General features: G+C 37.3%; 1 protein-coding gene across 5 annotated transcripts; it reads right to left on the bottom strand.

Annotated features, from left to right (window-relative positions):
* Positions 1-66: 66 nt before the first annotated feature.
* Positions 67-15,509, bottom strand: firrm (fignl1 interacting regulator of recombination and mitosis). 5 transcript variants are annotated; one of them, XM_015033134.1, is made up of 26 exons: positions 15,363-15,509; positions 14,838-14,841; positions 14,064-14,187; positions 13,112-13,151; positions 12,922-13,010; positions 12,285-12,389; positions 11,844-11,984; positions 11,238-11,400; positions 11,013-11,097; positions 10,144-10,282; positions 9,847-9,936; positions 9,689-9,753; positions 9,435-9,583; positions 8,814-8,943; positions 8,310-8,496; positions 7,424-7,506; positions 6,413-6,464; positions 5,559-5,648; positions 4,460-4,645; positions 3,871-3,990; positions 3,693-3,788; positions 3,490-3,603; positions 3,059-3,163; positions 1,921-2,001; positions 1,670-1,819; positions 67-393 (listed from the first exon to the last, which is right to left on the bottom strand). In XM_015033134.1, the coding sequence occupies exons 3-26, from the start codon at positions 14,157-14,159 to the stop codon at positions 184-186; spliced, it is 2,766 nt and encodes a 921-aa protein (XP_014888620.1). In that variant the 5' UTR covers positions 14,160-14,187; positions 14,838-14,841; positions 15,363-15,509; the 3' UTR covers positions 67-183. The 5 variants fall into 5 exon arrangements, with proteins under 5 accessions (XP_014888620.1, XP_014888619.1, XP_014888618.1 ...); XM_015033133.1 differs by lacking the exon at positions 14,838-14,841 and adding an exon at positions 14,258-14,310 and having other exon boundaries at positions 14,064-14,189; XM_015033132.1 differs by lacking the exons at positions 14,838-14,841; positions 15,363-15,509 and adding exons at positions 14,258-14,310; positions 14,487-14,655 and having other exon boundaries at positions 14,064-14,189.
* Between the last annotated feature and the right edge of the window lie 876 nt (positions 15,510-16,385).

Raw genomic sequence — 16,385 nt, 5'->3', positions numbered from 1 at the left:
CTGTCTTTACGTCATGTCACAGAACCAATAAGAAAAAATATGACTGATGGGATCAATTGCAAATGCTCAGTATTTAAAGAGATTTAATAAACGGCATCAAACACAGCAAAATAAACTAAAACTCGGCACACATCCGATTCGCTGTACAATAAGTCTTGAGGGGGTTTTAAAATTAGAAAAGTGCTAGGTTGAGTGTCTGACTGAAGTGATTTCTCTTATGAGGGTCATCAGTTGCTGAAGTTTGGCTTTAAGCCACGATGGAGGTGGTGCCGTCATGCTGGCTTTACTCTCCACGAGAGCATGAAGGGCTTTTAAAGAGCTCTGAGCCGTCTGGATGTGGCGCTCGTACTCCTCATCTGCACTCGTCTCCTGTCGAGCTCTCTTTGGGCTTGGCTAAGAGGGAGGAAATTACAGAGAAAGTAAAGTTAACTCAATGTTATTTATTTCCCCCTCATGCTTAAAGCAAAAATAATGGAAGCAATCTAGGTAAATGTAAGCTAGTTACAGATTAAGAGATTTTGTTGGAGTATGGACTAATGAAATAAACAGCAGTAAAATTTAGCTTCTGGTTACCTTTTTATACAAGCATGAAAATACCAGTCCAACATTTTCTTCTTTTGCCATGCCTGTTTTTATGTGACAGCAGGATTTATGTAGGGTCACAAGTCTTAAAAGATGATCAGATTTCCAATCAGAGGGCTTAGATTTTATTTAGTTAAGAACAGCAATACCTGTAATTGATTCCGTATATTGTACCTCTGGCTAAGTAATTAGGGTGTTATTACACTGTGGCAAAACTTTAAGGCTCCATATGTGGGACAGGAAACTGCTCTGTCGGAAGGAATTTATCGCTGGCACTCTAAAATATATTACCATAAAACAAGGCACATTCGACTCACCACATTGTAAATAATGATTAATGCAAGAACAAGTCCTAAAGACAAAATGAGAAGGAAGAAAAAGAGCTTATGGCGGGACTTTGTCCTCATGTAGGAACTGCTAGAGTTCATGTCAAGTCCTTGGAAATGAGGATTAGACTAACCATGGCTGCCATGGCAGGAAGAACGCGACGACTTGTCCTAAAATCAATAAGGAATTCTTTAATTTTCCCTGCATCAATTAAGATGGTCGATGCCTTTACACCAGTCCCCACCGCTGTGAGTTAGACCCCACTACTGCTGTCATTTTTAAATTTCAACATATGAAAGGCTGGATGTTCAGCTGAGCAGTTATGAGACCGTCATGAGAACAGAAGTGGATTCAGGACACAGGCCTGAGCTGAGATTGATTTCTGTGGATTCTGACAGTTCATGCACCTCATCGAAGTGGGAAGGTATTAATTCAAGCAGCAGTAGGGAGTCTCTGCAAGTATAAAAAGCAGAGCGAAAGTCCAGGTGGATAACGTTACACTATCCATTACTAGCTCCTTCAGGAGAGCGTACATTTTATCTGGCTTGAAAAACGCATGTTCTTCTAGTTGAACATATGAATTGGTATATTTGTAGCATAGACTACTTCATAAAAGGCAAAAGGTTTGATAAAAAAAATGCAGAAAACTTAGTAAACAGTTTTTTTAGTTTGAAAGCAGGTTGCCTTAGTCTGCCACCAGTTATAAGACTGTGTACATTCAGAGAGATGCCATAAATCTGAGCTCAATGACGCTGCTAACCTCAGGCTCTGTGATGGCTTCAGTTTCAGCAGCCTGTTTGTCAGAACCACTTTCTTTGCTCTCCAGTTTCTTATTGTGTTGCTCGATCACAGCTTTCTCCAGTTTCAGCCTTTTTAGCCGTGACTCCACATCTTCCAGTACTTTCAGTGTCTGCAAAAAAAAAAAAAGAAAAACACACAATATCCACGATAGCCTGTTTTAATAAATCAGTTTCAATCCGAGTACATCCTCATTGAATGTTTATCACCGACCTTGCTTAGGTAATTGATCACTTTGGTCTTTGTTTCTTCCACACACAAACTCTGGGAAATGACCTCTTCATGGTTTGTATTCTTGAGCACCACAGGGAGATAATATGTTAAAGTCAGGCTGAAGCACCTACAGCCATGGCCAAAAGTTTTATGAATGACAGATTTTGTTTTTCTGCAAACTCTATTGTGCCACTGATGTTAAAATTGTTGTATAGCCAAATTGTTTTTTATGGTGTAGTGGTCAAGATTAAACAGTCACTCAAAATTTCATTGTTTTCATACCAGCCACTTGATAATCACTTTTGCCCCGAGACATGATGGTGCATCATTCATCAACACATTGCACCAGGAGGAAGCTTCGATGGTTTCCTTTTTCATGGCAGTGTTTTTGGACAAAACTATGAATGAGCCAATTCATCTGAAAGAGAGGATGCACTTAGGATGTTTCACTGTCGACATGACACAAAGTGTCCAGAGAATCCTTTTTCTAGATGTTCTTAACAGTCTAAACATGTCATCGGGTAAAACGACTCTCATCCTGTTGCTTCATGCAAAAGTCAGTCTCCCCTTGTTGTTTTTCTCAGAAAGAAATAGCTTCTTTGCTCCTCTTTGTAAAACAAGGCTAGAGTCCAGATGCTTACACCTCACAATGCATTCAGAAACTTTGCACACCATGCAATCGAAAGCTCTGTAGGTCGTGATCCTGGAGCTTACAGGACTCTCTTAAGTCCCTTGAAGCTTTGATCAGAGCAGCTGAACCTTGCCTTGACGGGTTTATTTGGTCGCGATCCGTTTTGAAGCAACATCCTTTCCTGTGAAGCACATCTGATGCAAACCAATGACGGCAGCTGCTCTTCCCTTGTCAACACTTTCCCCTAAGCTCATTGTAAGTATGTTATCAGGTCACTTTGTGGCAGCTCTAAAAACCACTGCATCTGTATTTTATTTTATTTTTTATAACTTTGCAGTTAACTGTCTTTCATCTAGTCACCTTACAGAGCAACATACAATTAATGCAAGTTGCCGAAGAAGTTTCCAAAAAAAAACAAAGATTTCTGTCAATCTGAAAACAGTTGGCCACAACTGATTATTTGAAAAAAAAAAAAAAAAATGTACAATGGCGAAGTTTGTGTGGTACCCCTGCAAAGTAAGAAAAGGCCTCTAGGGCGTGCTGATGTAGCAGCCAAGACTTGTCAGCCAGAAGGACTCCAAACAGACTGCTCAATCTAGGAAGAACCTGGCTCTGTGGGACCAAAATATGTTACAAAAAATATTTATAAGTATCTAACATGGTGCTGTATTGTTAGATAACACAAGAACTGGACTAACAGGTTTGCTTAAATCATTGTAAATAAGGATACGAGGTAAACATGTGTACTACTGTACTTTTCAGTAGGCCCACATTCAAGTTTTTTAAAAACTTTTTTCAATTGTATTGGAATTAAAATATAAATAATGTAACATTTTAATTAGGCATTTAAAAAGTTTCTAATTTTAAATAAAGTTAGTGAAACAAGTTAACTTTTTGACGAAATTATAATTTATTAAGATGTATCTGTACTTTTTTACCCGACAGTCTTCAGGAAAAAAGATCTTTCCCAGGGAGGAGAGAAACCCCAGAGCAGCCAGCAGTAGATAATCCGGACATTTCTGAGAAACTACAGCTTCCAGACACAACAGAGCCTAAAATAACAATGAGCAGAAATATGATCCACTTTTTAACCCTTTAATGTGTAAAAAGAAAAGAAAACAAAACAAAAAAACAGCATTACCTGAGAAATGGCTTCAGGTCTGATGTTCTTTACAACAACAGTTGTCGCTGACAAGAGCAGCTTCAAAGTATCTTGGAGCACAAGGTGGGTCTGCAACTGTTTAGGACAAGTTACACAGAAATGAGTCTTCAATCTTTTTCACTAATTTCGTGTGTGTACATTTGTGTGTTTTTGTCACCTGACTGGGATTCATTCGTGACCACAACTGTGTAATCATCCTCACAACAGACAATGAGCACTGTTCCTCAGGAGAAGGATGCCCTCGAAGCAGAGAGAGGAGCGACCCCAGCGCTGCGTTCTGGCACCAACACAGACATTGTATGAAAAAATCATTAATTTTTAATATCACAGTTTCCCCACCCTGCTCCACTGTATTGTTTTCTACCCTGAAGGTCATTCCGGGAAGAAAACAACCCTGAATGACAGCTGCTAGGCAGCAATCCAGTTGTCAAAGTGTGAGGTACACAGTCTGCTAGTGGCTGTTATGCATAAACTTTGACACTAAATGTGACATATTTATGTTGCAAGTAGATAATTTTGAATCTGTCCTTAAAACAGAACAGATGTCTGGATAATTTCCACGGAAAACATTAAAGTAAACATTCACAGAAAATATCGGATGTTTGACTAAGACAGCTGTCTTTAATCTCGGAAACAGGCGTATCTTACTCTTGAGCCCAACCATTGTTTCCATATCAGTTTTGGTGCACAGAAGCAAAACTGCTTTAAAATGTCAGTAAACCTCAAATATCCAAGACTGTCCTCACCACTTTGTCCACTTGTCCCAGTTTGTATCCTCCGTCCTCCCACTCCATAAGAACCCTTTGCATCAGGGCAATGATCTCTGTCTCCACACGAAGACGGACGTCCTGAGAAAGAGCTCTGAGGAGGACGTGATGCCACACGGGAAGATTTTCCACCTTTGATGGTGAGAACTCTGCCACCAACTCCAACTGGAAAAATAACTCCTAAGATCATTGTTTCTAATAATAAATAGGGTGGGTTGAGGCAATGAAGAAGCATCCAGAATATGAGATTTGCCCTTTATTTACGTTGTCTCTTCAGCAGAAGAGATAATCCTGACATTTTTGTTATTAGGACCTTTACTTTTCCGTTCAAAATGTCAAAAGTCTGTCAACTGGGAAATTAAAAAGTAAAAAAAAAAAAACTTTAAAACTAAAAGGCTGCACCAGTTGCAGTTTTCTGGCCAATCTCCGATCTTTAAAAAGCCCGACGTTCTGATTCAGATTTTGATTTCTACAACTGTCTGTGAGGCCGTGGAAATCTTCAAAGATCCGTTTTTAACGTCAAAGGTTTTTTTCTGTAAAAAAATGTTCATGTCTCAGATTTGTGTTCTCAGGATGACTGTTCCATTGTCTCATTTTCTTTAGATAACAAGAGGATATTTTGTTATAACTAAATACTTGTATGATCTCAAAATATTACCCTTACAAAAGCTGAAACTAATTATATTAACAATGCAGAAACCCTGGTTGTTTTGCATTTTAGAAAACTCTTTGAAAGTTTGTTCAGATATGAAGTTACATTAATGTTGGCAAAGTAAGCAGAAGGTAAATACGTTTCCCATTTGTGACAGAAACCAGATTCAAGAGTGTCCTCATTTACTGTCCTGAGATACTAGCTGCTTTGAAAACAGAAACAGCAGAGCATCAAAACAAAGCTTTATCTTTAAATTAGTGATTGTCCAACAACTTCCTAGTTTTCCAAACTACTTAAATTTTATCTTCCTCTTTCTACACAGCCAAAGGGCTGGACTGACCAGTAAGTTAAAAATTTCACAGCCCTGCCTTGGGGTTCTTTCTGACAACCTAACCATTTTGCATTTCTGATCTTAATGCCTCTAACCTGGTGGCTCGGGGTCATGAGGAAAACCATACGTCTCAGTAGCAATCCCAGGTGTAACAACTGGTAGCATTCAGAGTTGCATGCTTTCACCTAGAGGAGGAAAAAAAAAACAGACAGCAGAATTACCCTTTAATAGACACTGAAGTAAACCTCCAAATCACCAAATTCAGGTGTTCTCCTAATTTTCATGCAAAGACATGTTTATGAAATTCAGCATCTTGGCATGCATTCTGCTCTTAAAAACATCTGTGAAGTCACTGTCTGGAGACAGTAGCTACAGGCCTCCAAACATCGTGGAATTCAAATTATGTCAATCTGAATTCCACAGAACAGATCTTGGAATGAATCACCAAGTCCAAGCAGCTGCAGGCAAATCTTGATATCCAGTTTGTGATAAGTGCAACGCAAAAGGAAACTGGACTACAGCAGATAACTGTCCTTTAGAGGGTCATAACATGCTGCTCTACTTGATGAGTGTGGTTTAGATGGTTGCCAGGGACATGGTACTTGAATGACTGCACTGTTTGTGACACAAGGTGTTTTTCTTCATAGGATTGTCGTTTCCCCTTAGTCCCAGTGATAGAAACTCCTAATGTTAACAATTTGGGGACAACCATTTCCTGACTAAACAAGACAGCACACCTGTCATGGATGAGGGAAATGTGTTTGGGAGAACTTGACTAGCTGCACAGATGAGTTTGAGTGGAAACCGTGCTGGAGGCCTGGTCCTCCGGGATATACATGACCTCACAGATGTGCTGTGGAAGACTACTTAGATAAAGAGACTCGTCAACCTTGTGGCAAGCGTTTCAATACTTGTGTCAACACAGTAAATGTCTTCTGGTTTTACCCACCAGCTGAGCAATAAGCAGGACATGATGTAGGCAAAGTTCTGCTGTTCCGTATCTGAAAGAATAAGTTGAATTAAACAGTCACTCATGTTAAAAATGCTTACTTGCAGACAGAGTTAAGCAAGTTAGACAAACAAATGGTGGGGATATGCATTTACTTCTGTGCAAATTAAGCTGAAAAATATAACTTTGCAAAGTCCTGGAAATGTATTAATGAATCCTCTTGTGACTCTCCTGGTTTGTGTAGGTGCTACAATAATTATTATAAGATACTATCTTAGTATCTTTCATCAGATCACAATTCAAGCTTGCAAAAGAAGCTTGAATAGTATAAATGTTGCTGTACTGCAAATAGCTTAACTACTCATCACTTAGTTGCAATGAATAGAAAAACCGGAGACCTCATTTTAAGTGCAATGCTCAGAACTTTGATTTAAAATAAGGGTGTGTTTATATTGCAGTCTGCAGTGACCCAATTCCGATTTTTTTGACGTAATGCGACCTGTATCCGATCTTTTCATGGCAGTGTGAACAGCACAGGTCGGATTCTTTTTCGAATGTGACCCATATCCGATATGTATCCGATTCAAATGCGACCTAACGTCCAGGTCGCATTCATCCGAACTGAACGTCACTGATTCTCAACAAATCTCACTATTCCGCGACCTGATAGGCGCAAGTGGGAAGAAAAACAACAACCATGACGGATTATATGAGGATTAAGTTGTTAATATGTTGCTCCGGCCGGACAACAACTTCAAATATGTAAGCTATGCTCCACCGTTAGCCTCCATGTTTACTTCAGCAAACACTGAGCACTTCTTCTTTTTATGGCAGTTGGCAGAACACTGAGAACGCTGACGCTATTGCGCCCTCTATTGCGCATGCGGGACACTTTCAGGTCGTTTGCCCGTTTACACTGCAGAACTCATACAAAAAAATCGGAATTGCCAAAAAATCGGAATTGAGGCTGCAGTGTGAACGCACCCTAAAAGGCATATTTATTGCACTAACCGTGCTGTGAAGCACCACACATCTACTGCCAACAAAGCTGTTGGCGTGTCAGCCTGCAGCACAGCATCCATCAAACAGCGTTCCTAAGGAAGCGAGATAGAAGAACAAGGGAAATCAGATAAGCGAGAACCAAAAACCACAAAGCTCAAAGCACAGGGAGGCAATTAAACAAATGTATATATATTTAACAGCCATATCAGAATGAAAGTGAAAGAATAGCTTGACTTGAATGAGAGGGACACCTACATGAAAACAAAGGCAGTTTGTTGCTTGCCAAACTAAATGTTTGGTTTGAAACTAACTTCAACCCAGAACTCCATTTCAGAGCCAAAATCCATACAAGTAGATAGAATACGTGCAAGTCAAAATTTAAGCTCAAATGTATTTTCCTCCAGCAGTAAAATACTTATTTTGTGTTTCCCCCTTATATGATTTAAATACTTTTCCAAAGAATAAAACTTGTCACAATTAAAAAAAAAAATCTCTAAAATCTCATATTTTTTAGATGAAATAAATGATAATTTGGTTCCACTTTTTGTTTGACATGTAATTCACAGGACATTCAAACTGATTTCAAAGTCGTACAATGCAAAGAGTAAGGACTGGACCCTCCTCAGTCCTACATAGAACATGGCTATTTTGATTAAGTCAACAATACTCTGTGGGTCGGATCTGGAGGGTCTAGGCCACACAGTCATTTGCTGATTCTGAATTCATGATGGCTCTTGCTAATATGAGAAGGAAGTTTAATTTTCAAGCTTCACTGACATGCCAATGTTAGTTTTACCAGTCCTGTCTGAGTTGTATCATATTTGAGCTATAAATGTTTTAATTATGTTCATAATTGTTAACTTTGTGTGTAAGTGGCTGGACGTGCAGGCCTTACTAGTACAGGAAAGTAGACTGGAGGGAGCACAGCCACACTGGCACAGAGCTGTACACAAATGTGTTGGTGCAGGGTGACCTCGGCCTGGGCCTGACCCTTCAGCATAACCCCTGGCAACCGAACTGGTACTTTACGCTCAGTGTAGCATCGTCGGAAACTAATAAAGATAGCATGGAAAAGAGGAAGCCTAGAAAGGGAGAAAGAACAAAGGAAAATGTTTTGACACTCGGCCAACATAAACCTGCTTTACTTTAACCTGATAAGAAATCATCAATCAGGGCCAACAAGCTTACTGTACTGACAAAGGCTTTACTCTCAGTTTGAAAGATTAAATATGCATATAATACAATCTGAGAAATCACAATAAAATACGAGAATGACTGCTAACATACATTAGAATAGACTTTAAAGTAAGATGGCAAAACTGAAATAAAAACGCAAATTATCAGGGACCCTTAAGAGTATTAGGAAAACAAAAACTCTTTAGAAACCCCGGTGTGTCACCTCGGTGTGTCTTCTGGAAACTGACTTCCAGAGTACCAAAGCTCCATCACTTCCTCTGGTTGGCTGAGCAGCTGTCCCAAAATATTCACCAGCATGAGAAAATGTGGAAGCTCGTGCTCAGAGCTCAACCCTGCAGGGAAGGGAGTTGTGAGAATGTTAATATCTTTTTGTTTTGGGTTCATAGCAAACACAGACCCCAAACAATAAGCAGTCTATCCTGGACAAAAAATTACTGTTTCCGTCTGAGAAAAAGATCTTGAAAAAGTAGCTCTTAGCCAATGTCTGCTGTTTAGCTTTGAAACAACTTAGATGCAGTTTCTTCATGACGTGAACAATGTAGCAGCTTTTTACCTTCTAAAATGTTATCTTTATCAGGAAAATGAAATGACCCACAGAAGGAAGCTCAGTTATTTATCTGCTGCTGTGAGTCCATTTATAGCTAAATGTAGGGAAAACAGGAATTAACTATTAATTTTAGAAGGAAAAAAAATTGTGTCTTACCAGAAATGAGAATAATTCAATAGATTTAAAAAGTTGTTTCACAAATATTTAACAACTGTAAGAAAACATGGACGCCTTACAAAGGATATTTAATGGACACTTTTTAAAATGTAAACTCACACACGTCTGGCTCCAGGACAACTTCAGCAAAGGGCCTCAGAGGCAAAAGCTGAAGCAGGAAAGCATCCATCGGAACCAGAACTGATGCACTTAGCTCACCAGTCAGAGCTGTGGGCAGCGACGGGGCACACAAACTTGGAGGAAACTTACTAAAAGACACAAAGCGCATCATAATCAGAAGTATGCCAGGAATCCCAGACTAAATGTTTAGAAGTTAAATCTCACTTTTTCAGCTCAGATGGAAACATTTGTACCTGAATATCTGGAGGTAGAGTTGGTGAAAGCAGCTGGATTTTTTTGTCAGAAAATATTTAAATTCCTGTTAAGAGAAGAAGATTGAAAGAAAAGTAGGTAATACCTAAAATCAAGAGAGCAACACGTTTCAAAATGTTGCAAAAAAAGATTTCAGTACCTTTATGTAATGAACCAAAGTGTTAGCAAAGAATCTGCACATCTTTGCAGTTTTCTGGAAAAGCTTGTACTCTGGACTTTGAACAGTCTCCTGCAACAGGTCCAAAGTACATTAATAAGACAGGGATTTGTGATGCACAAAATAATAAGTTTATTATAGTTATAAACTGCCACTTTTATGTACAGTACCACTACAAAAGGTCAAATGTAGGTGAAAACAACAGACAAGTATATTACTAATAATTTATAAATATCTTATACTTTGATACTTTAAAATATCTAATTAGATCTTTCTGACCTGTAAACCTGCCAGCTTTATCTGTTCAGCCATCTCCACACAGCTGTGTAAGGAAGCCAACAAGTTGTCAGACAAGCTGTTGACGATGTCGCCATGGTGCAGCTGTTCCTCCACCAACGACTGGTACTTCAGGCTCTGCCTGAACAAAATAATTTCAAATATATAACTAGGACATATGTCTAAATCTGGATTAAGATAGCTCCATTACCCTGCAAAATATCTAAGTATACATTTTCTCACAATACAACCACAAACAACACAATTTCATTGGGATTTTAGTTGATAGACCACCACAAAGTGGAAGATACATTTGATGTCAAGGGAAAATGGTAAATGGTTTTCAAATTATTTAACAATTAAACATCTAAAAGGTGTGGTGGGAAATTATCAGTTAATGGAAAACATCACAAATCTGACCTTTAACAAGGAGAAGCCAGTGAAATGCTACAGAGTTAAAACTGGGGCAGCTGCTAACCTTCCACTGGACAACAACCCTAGACATATAGCCAGTGATTCAATGTGACGGTTTAGATTAAAGCATATTCATGTACTAAAATGGCCCAAAAAGAGATCTGACCAAAATCCAATCGACAATCTGTGGCAAGATTTGAAAACCGAGCTCCTGTTTTGCAAAGAAGAGTGGGTAAAAATGTCAATCTCCAGAGAAGACTTGGAACTGTAAAATACTTTCAAAACCAGGTATTCCTTTCCTTCCACTTTACAAATATACACTACTTTGTGTAGGTATATCACAACCAATCCCAATGAAAAATCTGTCTGTAATGGGTACACAATGTAAAAAAAAAAAAAGCAGCTCAAGATAGATCAACAAAACATGTTTACAGAATAAAGAATAAAAAAGGACTTACTTTATTAGGAACTTCCATGTGTTTGCATGCAGTGCAATGTCAAGGTTAGAGATAATGGAGCAGATATCGAGAAGGCTGTGAATCACTGTAAAACATTGACATGCTTAGTGAGTCTCAAACTGCATAAAATATACCCTGATAAAATAAAGTCAACAATTTCACAGTGACCAGTGTTGCAGTGAAAGACAGAAGGATGCGTACTTCCATACACACACCTAAACACACCTGCAACAATGTCAGAAACCTCTTCATCTGAGGCGCTACTGTCCAGAGAGATCCTGTCCAGGACCTCCAGTAGACTCTTTTGTAGGGAATACGCCTCCTTGAAGAGTCCTTGCAGCAGATCGGCCACCAGAGATAGACGGCCACAATAAACTATCTCACTGTCCTGTGGACAGAAGCACGGACAGCATGTTGCTGAACTCAGTTCTATACTTAAAGATTACATTAGTTATTTGAAGAACACAAAAACAGTTACCAAAAGTAATAAAAATATGCACTAAACATGTAATAAAGGTAAACATAACACATTTACATACGTCTCAACTCAAAGAAATTGAGTCAGAGGGTAAAAGTTTGCTACAACAAAAATCTAGCTTAATTTGTTTCATTCAAGGTCAGAGTATAAAAGTTTAAGCTTCCCTACTTTATCTACATTAACTCCAGGAAGAGGAGTTAATGCTGGAATAGAAGTCTAATCTCTGCTGCTGTTGGTTTTGGCTTTATTACTTGCAAATTATCAAGAGAAGGCTTCCCTTAATTCTTTCCCAGAAGGTTGAAAATACACCCCATTTCCTTCTTTCTTCGGAGGATCCAAACTAAAAAACAAACCTTGCAGTGCTGAAATGTTTTTCTCAGGACTTTAAGGATGCAAGTCGGTAGCGAACGGATAGCATCCAAACACAGACCTTCTTCAAATGAGCCAACGTGGCGCACACAAATGGAAAGTGCATCGATTAACTGAACCATTGCCTGAAAGAGACAAAATCTTAGTCAAGCATGAGCCAGAGGAAAAGTTAGTAATTAGAGATGCACCAAATAATTGGCCAGAGATTAGAACCAAATATATTTTTTTTCCATGATCTGAACATGCATTCTGTAAATGCATAAAAAAAACATCCAGATTAGAGATTTAATCTTTGACGTTTACTTTGGCACCATTTCATAATATCTTCATCAAAATCAGTTGGAATCTGTAGGCCAGATCCTGAATGTCAGGAAGAATTTTCATGAGGATATAACACTCTTTCTAATCTCACTTTGTATGCTTACCTGTAGAATGTTCCTTAGAAAAGCACACAGTTCAGTGTTTTGACTTGAAAGCTCGCCAACTTGATTCATAATTTCTTTCATCATGTTGTCGAACATTGCAACTGCCTGCACACATTTGTGTAAGACAAAAGGAGACAAATTGTTACACTTTTTCGGGAGACTTGTTAATAAATTGGTAAATCGGACGTCAACAAGTACCCACAACACAGTCTAATACCGCAAGGAAATAATATAGAACACTATTTTCCCCCTAGGGGAAGAATTACAGACATATCATTTAAACACGGCAGCTGAAGGATATCAAATAATCGTCCTCTATTCTTAAGTTAGAAATTGTGAGTGAATTTTACTATGTTCACAGGCCACCATGCCCTTAAAAATCACAAGAATTAATTAATTAATTGTGCATTAAAATATATATATATATATTTCTGAAATAAATGCAATACCAATATTTTGATGTAATGTAGTGGGAGTTTCTTCAACAATTAAATGTGAAACTTAAAATGGTAATATAGCATATGTTCTATTTAATAACATTAATTTTACAAAATTAATGTCTGTTTACACTTTATATAAAATTTCTAAAATTGGTTCTGAAATAAAAATCCACAGCACAAACTCGTTTTCCATTCACCTTTGGTAGGATCTTAGAAAAGCACTCGTCTTCCAGCTCTGACAAACCAATGTGTGGCAAGAACATCTCTGTAATTATCTTCAGTATACCTGTGTGATTATTTTTTTTACATTAGAGATGGTTCACAGGAGGATTAAGAAAATAAATACACAGAGATGTTTAATAATTAATAAAGAGAATAATTACTCACGTAGACAATCATTCCAGGTAGCTGCTTCATAATGCAAAGAGTAGAAACAGTCAAGAAAAAGTTCTGTATTGCACTTTCTTTTTATACCACAATTCTATTATGTGTCAAAAGTGTCACCATTCTATTAAAAAACATTAAATATATACTTGCATATGTAAAAATTTAAATAATGTTGGAAAAGCACAGATTGAAAAAAATCACTAAAGTTAAAAATAGTATAACTGTTGAAATTATCAAAAGCCATAGCATTAGTCAGCAAAAAAAGCTTAAGATTTTTATTATGTCAATCATCCATAAAATACATAGACAACTAAATGTGGAAGTCATTATTTAAAATATGAATTCATGTGTTGAAAGCATATCTTATAATTTCATTGTAGTTTCAGTGTTGTAGTGTATTGTGAATTTATTTTACAGATCAACTTTACTCAGTTGGTTAGACAAGCACAGTCACAGACGAGGTAAATGGTCTGCAGTTCAACTGTTGTCCAGGTTAGCAAATGTTAGGGTGCATTTGACATGCACTGTGACTGATTCAGTCATGTTGTGATGAACTGTAGCACAGCAAATATGAATTTGTTAATTAAATACTGAAATAGTTAATAACTTAAAGTTAATTGAGGTTCATGTGTGATTTACACATTTGCAAATTGTGCATTTCATAAATTACACATCTATATAAAATATGGCAGTTTTTATTAAATTTATTATATACATTGGGATTTTTCTGATGCGCTGAACCGTTCAGGAATTACGGTAAAGAGACGTACACAAGCCGAATCCTGTCGGCCCCGAAAGGCTGGTTATAAGACGGATTTTGTACCAGCTCTCATTAGCTTCATATAAACCAACAATCTTACGAAAATATGTGTACGTTTTGACTCATAAAGCATTACACAACATTCCTATTTGGATAAGACTGTGAGTCACTAAATGTTGTGTGAAAGGATATTGTAAGTTTAGGCAGGACAGACTTGAGCTCCTGGCGACAGGTTTCCTGACTCCACTGCACCACCTCTTCCAGCAAAGATGTGTTGGTCTGGGACATGATGAAAGAAAATCCGCCGGTGTTGGAAGGAAGGACGGGGATTTTAGGGTCCTCTCTGGGGGATGGAGTCAATGAAAGTGATTCGCATTCATATTCACCAGTATGTCCTCTTCTGGGGAACGAAGTGTTGTTAATAGCAAGTCATTTAAAGCTTTGAAAGGCGACAAAGAACCCGAGAAAACCTTAGCCTTACAATGCAAGCACAGCTCAATGTTACAATCAATGTTAGCTTGTTGTAGGTAAACTAGTTACTCGTGAACTCTTACCGAACAGAACACGGGACTGAATCTTTCAGTTCGGACATCGATTAAGCTCAAATTCCTTTACCTGTGTTTCTCCTGACTTCACACGTATTCTTTGTTTCCTATCCAAAAAGCCCTAAACTTATTTTTTTCTTTTAAATTGCCAAAGTAAAAAAAAGTATTGACGGTTTATTTTCGACGAGCATAACATTCCGCGCGCCTGTGCTTAAATCGGATATGACGTCAGAACTACGCGTATCATCGCATATTGTGCTGATTGGTTGGAATCGAAGGATAAACCAATGACAAAACTAAACGCGTTTAAATCGATGACAAAAGCAACATTGGGTGGAAGACTTTTTTTTATTTTTACTGCGATGAAAAACATGTCTAGTTTCACTCACTGTGGTTCTTGAGTGTATTATTAATGCATTAAAACGCTTGAAATATAATAAATAAATAGAATAAATAAATAGAATAGTTGACGTCACACATCAGGCTTACTGTATTTATGTTAACAAGAGAAAAAAATAAAGTTGGTGGTTAACATCAGTTCAGCATCTTCTGACCCACAGTTAGAGACGGCAGTAATCACGTATCTTTAATATAAACAGCAACGAAAAAATATTTTTTAGTAAAGGAAAAATAATACACATACATATTTCACATTCAAAGGCTATAATTATTAACTGAAATGTTATATTGCATCAAATATTAAAACATAACGAGAAACATAACACTCAACAAAGAGCAATGTTGAGGGCAATGGTTCCCAATTAACAATCAACAGCAGTTAACATCTGTAAAATTAAACACAGCTAAAATGCACATTAATTGTTAAAAACATGTACAAAACAGGACAAAATTGCGCATGAAATGTTGTACATAATTAAGTTTGCCTAAAATATATCTTAAAATGTCATACTTGAAAAGAAAACACGAAGTTGATCATAAAACTTACCACAGTTGCAGATGGCAACCGAAAAATGGGATGAACTGTCTGTTACTTTTCGCTATGGTAACAATCAACTGTCAAGAGCAACACAGAACTTAACATAAAATAACACATAACCTTATAAGTCAGGAGAAAATAACTGTTGACTAAACAACATGAATGTGAAGAATGAATAAACCTATTTGACAAACTTCACATCTATCTGTTATCTTATTGTTAAAATAAGATAATAAAAATAAAATAAAATCCTACATTGAATCATTATCCTTCTCAAAACCATTGGAAGCCTTTTTTTTTTTTTTTCTGGTAGTCTACAATTTTTTTATCGGATTTTGTGGTATCATGCACTGGCCTATCACTAAGGTTGGCAATTTTAAAAAAAAGATTCTCCATGACAGATTCTCCACGTTACTTAACAATTGTTTTGCAGCAAACATATTTATTTATATTGGGGATAAGCACTAACAAATGTCATACATTTTACAATTTCCATGTATAAATTAATCACACCGGTAAAAGGCACTTAAAAAAATATTTTGTAGTTTATCAACCACTGAATATACTTCTAATTATTTGATGAAACACAAACATCAAGTTGTGTGAGATCATAGACAAACACACGATTCAGTGGACATACTTAATAGCAGTGAGCTTTTCAACAGATCAGACAAAAGAATAATCATTACACTTGACATTTGTGAATTGTAGCTAACTCATTCCTAATGAGGTGCTTTCCCCACACACTCTTTTATTCCTGACCAAACACAGAACGCTTTCATTAAAGCTGGGAATGCAGCACATCTGTTGTTTTTTACGTAGTTCGATGGAAGTAAGTAACTGATAACATAAATTTACGATGTTTAGGCAGATACACTTATGTGTGCTATTTTTTAATTGTGTACAGCCTTTTCAAATAGTTTCCATATCTGAAGTGAGTTTCTATATCAAAACTTCCTTCCATAAATCTTATGCTGCATTTGTAGAATATCAATAGAGCTTTGGAGCGTGACGTCACTGCTCTAGTCGGAG

This window comes from Poecilia latipinna, unplaced genomic scaffold, assembly GCF_001443285.1.
Source record: "Poecilia latipinna isolate Pla-1442-1.1 unplaced genomic scaffold, P_latipinna-1.0 Scaffold258, whole genome shotgun sequence".
In the NCBI taxonomy this organism is placed as follows: domain Eukaryota; kingdom Metazoa; phylum Chordata; class Actinopteri; order Cyprinodontiformes; family Poeciliidae; genus Poecilia; species Poecilia latipinna.
This window is presented reverse-complemented; position numbering and strand designations above follow the sequence as displayed.

Bases quoted from the DNA above. Each gene is read 5' to 3' on its own strand.
- firrm (XM_015033130.1), bottom strand. From the start codon at position 14,463: ATGTCCGAACTGAAAGATTCAGTCCCGTGTTCTGTTCG. The intron at 9,584-9,688 runs GTACAAATGTTT...TGTGTCTTTTAG, and splicing joins CTCTACCTCCAGATATTCAG to TAAGTTTCCTCCAAGTTTGT. The intron at 7,507-8,309 runs GTAAGGCCTGCA...TCGCTTCCTTAG, and splicing joins CAGTCTACTTTCCTGTACTA to GAACGCTGTTTGATGGATGC.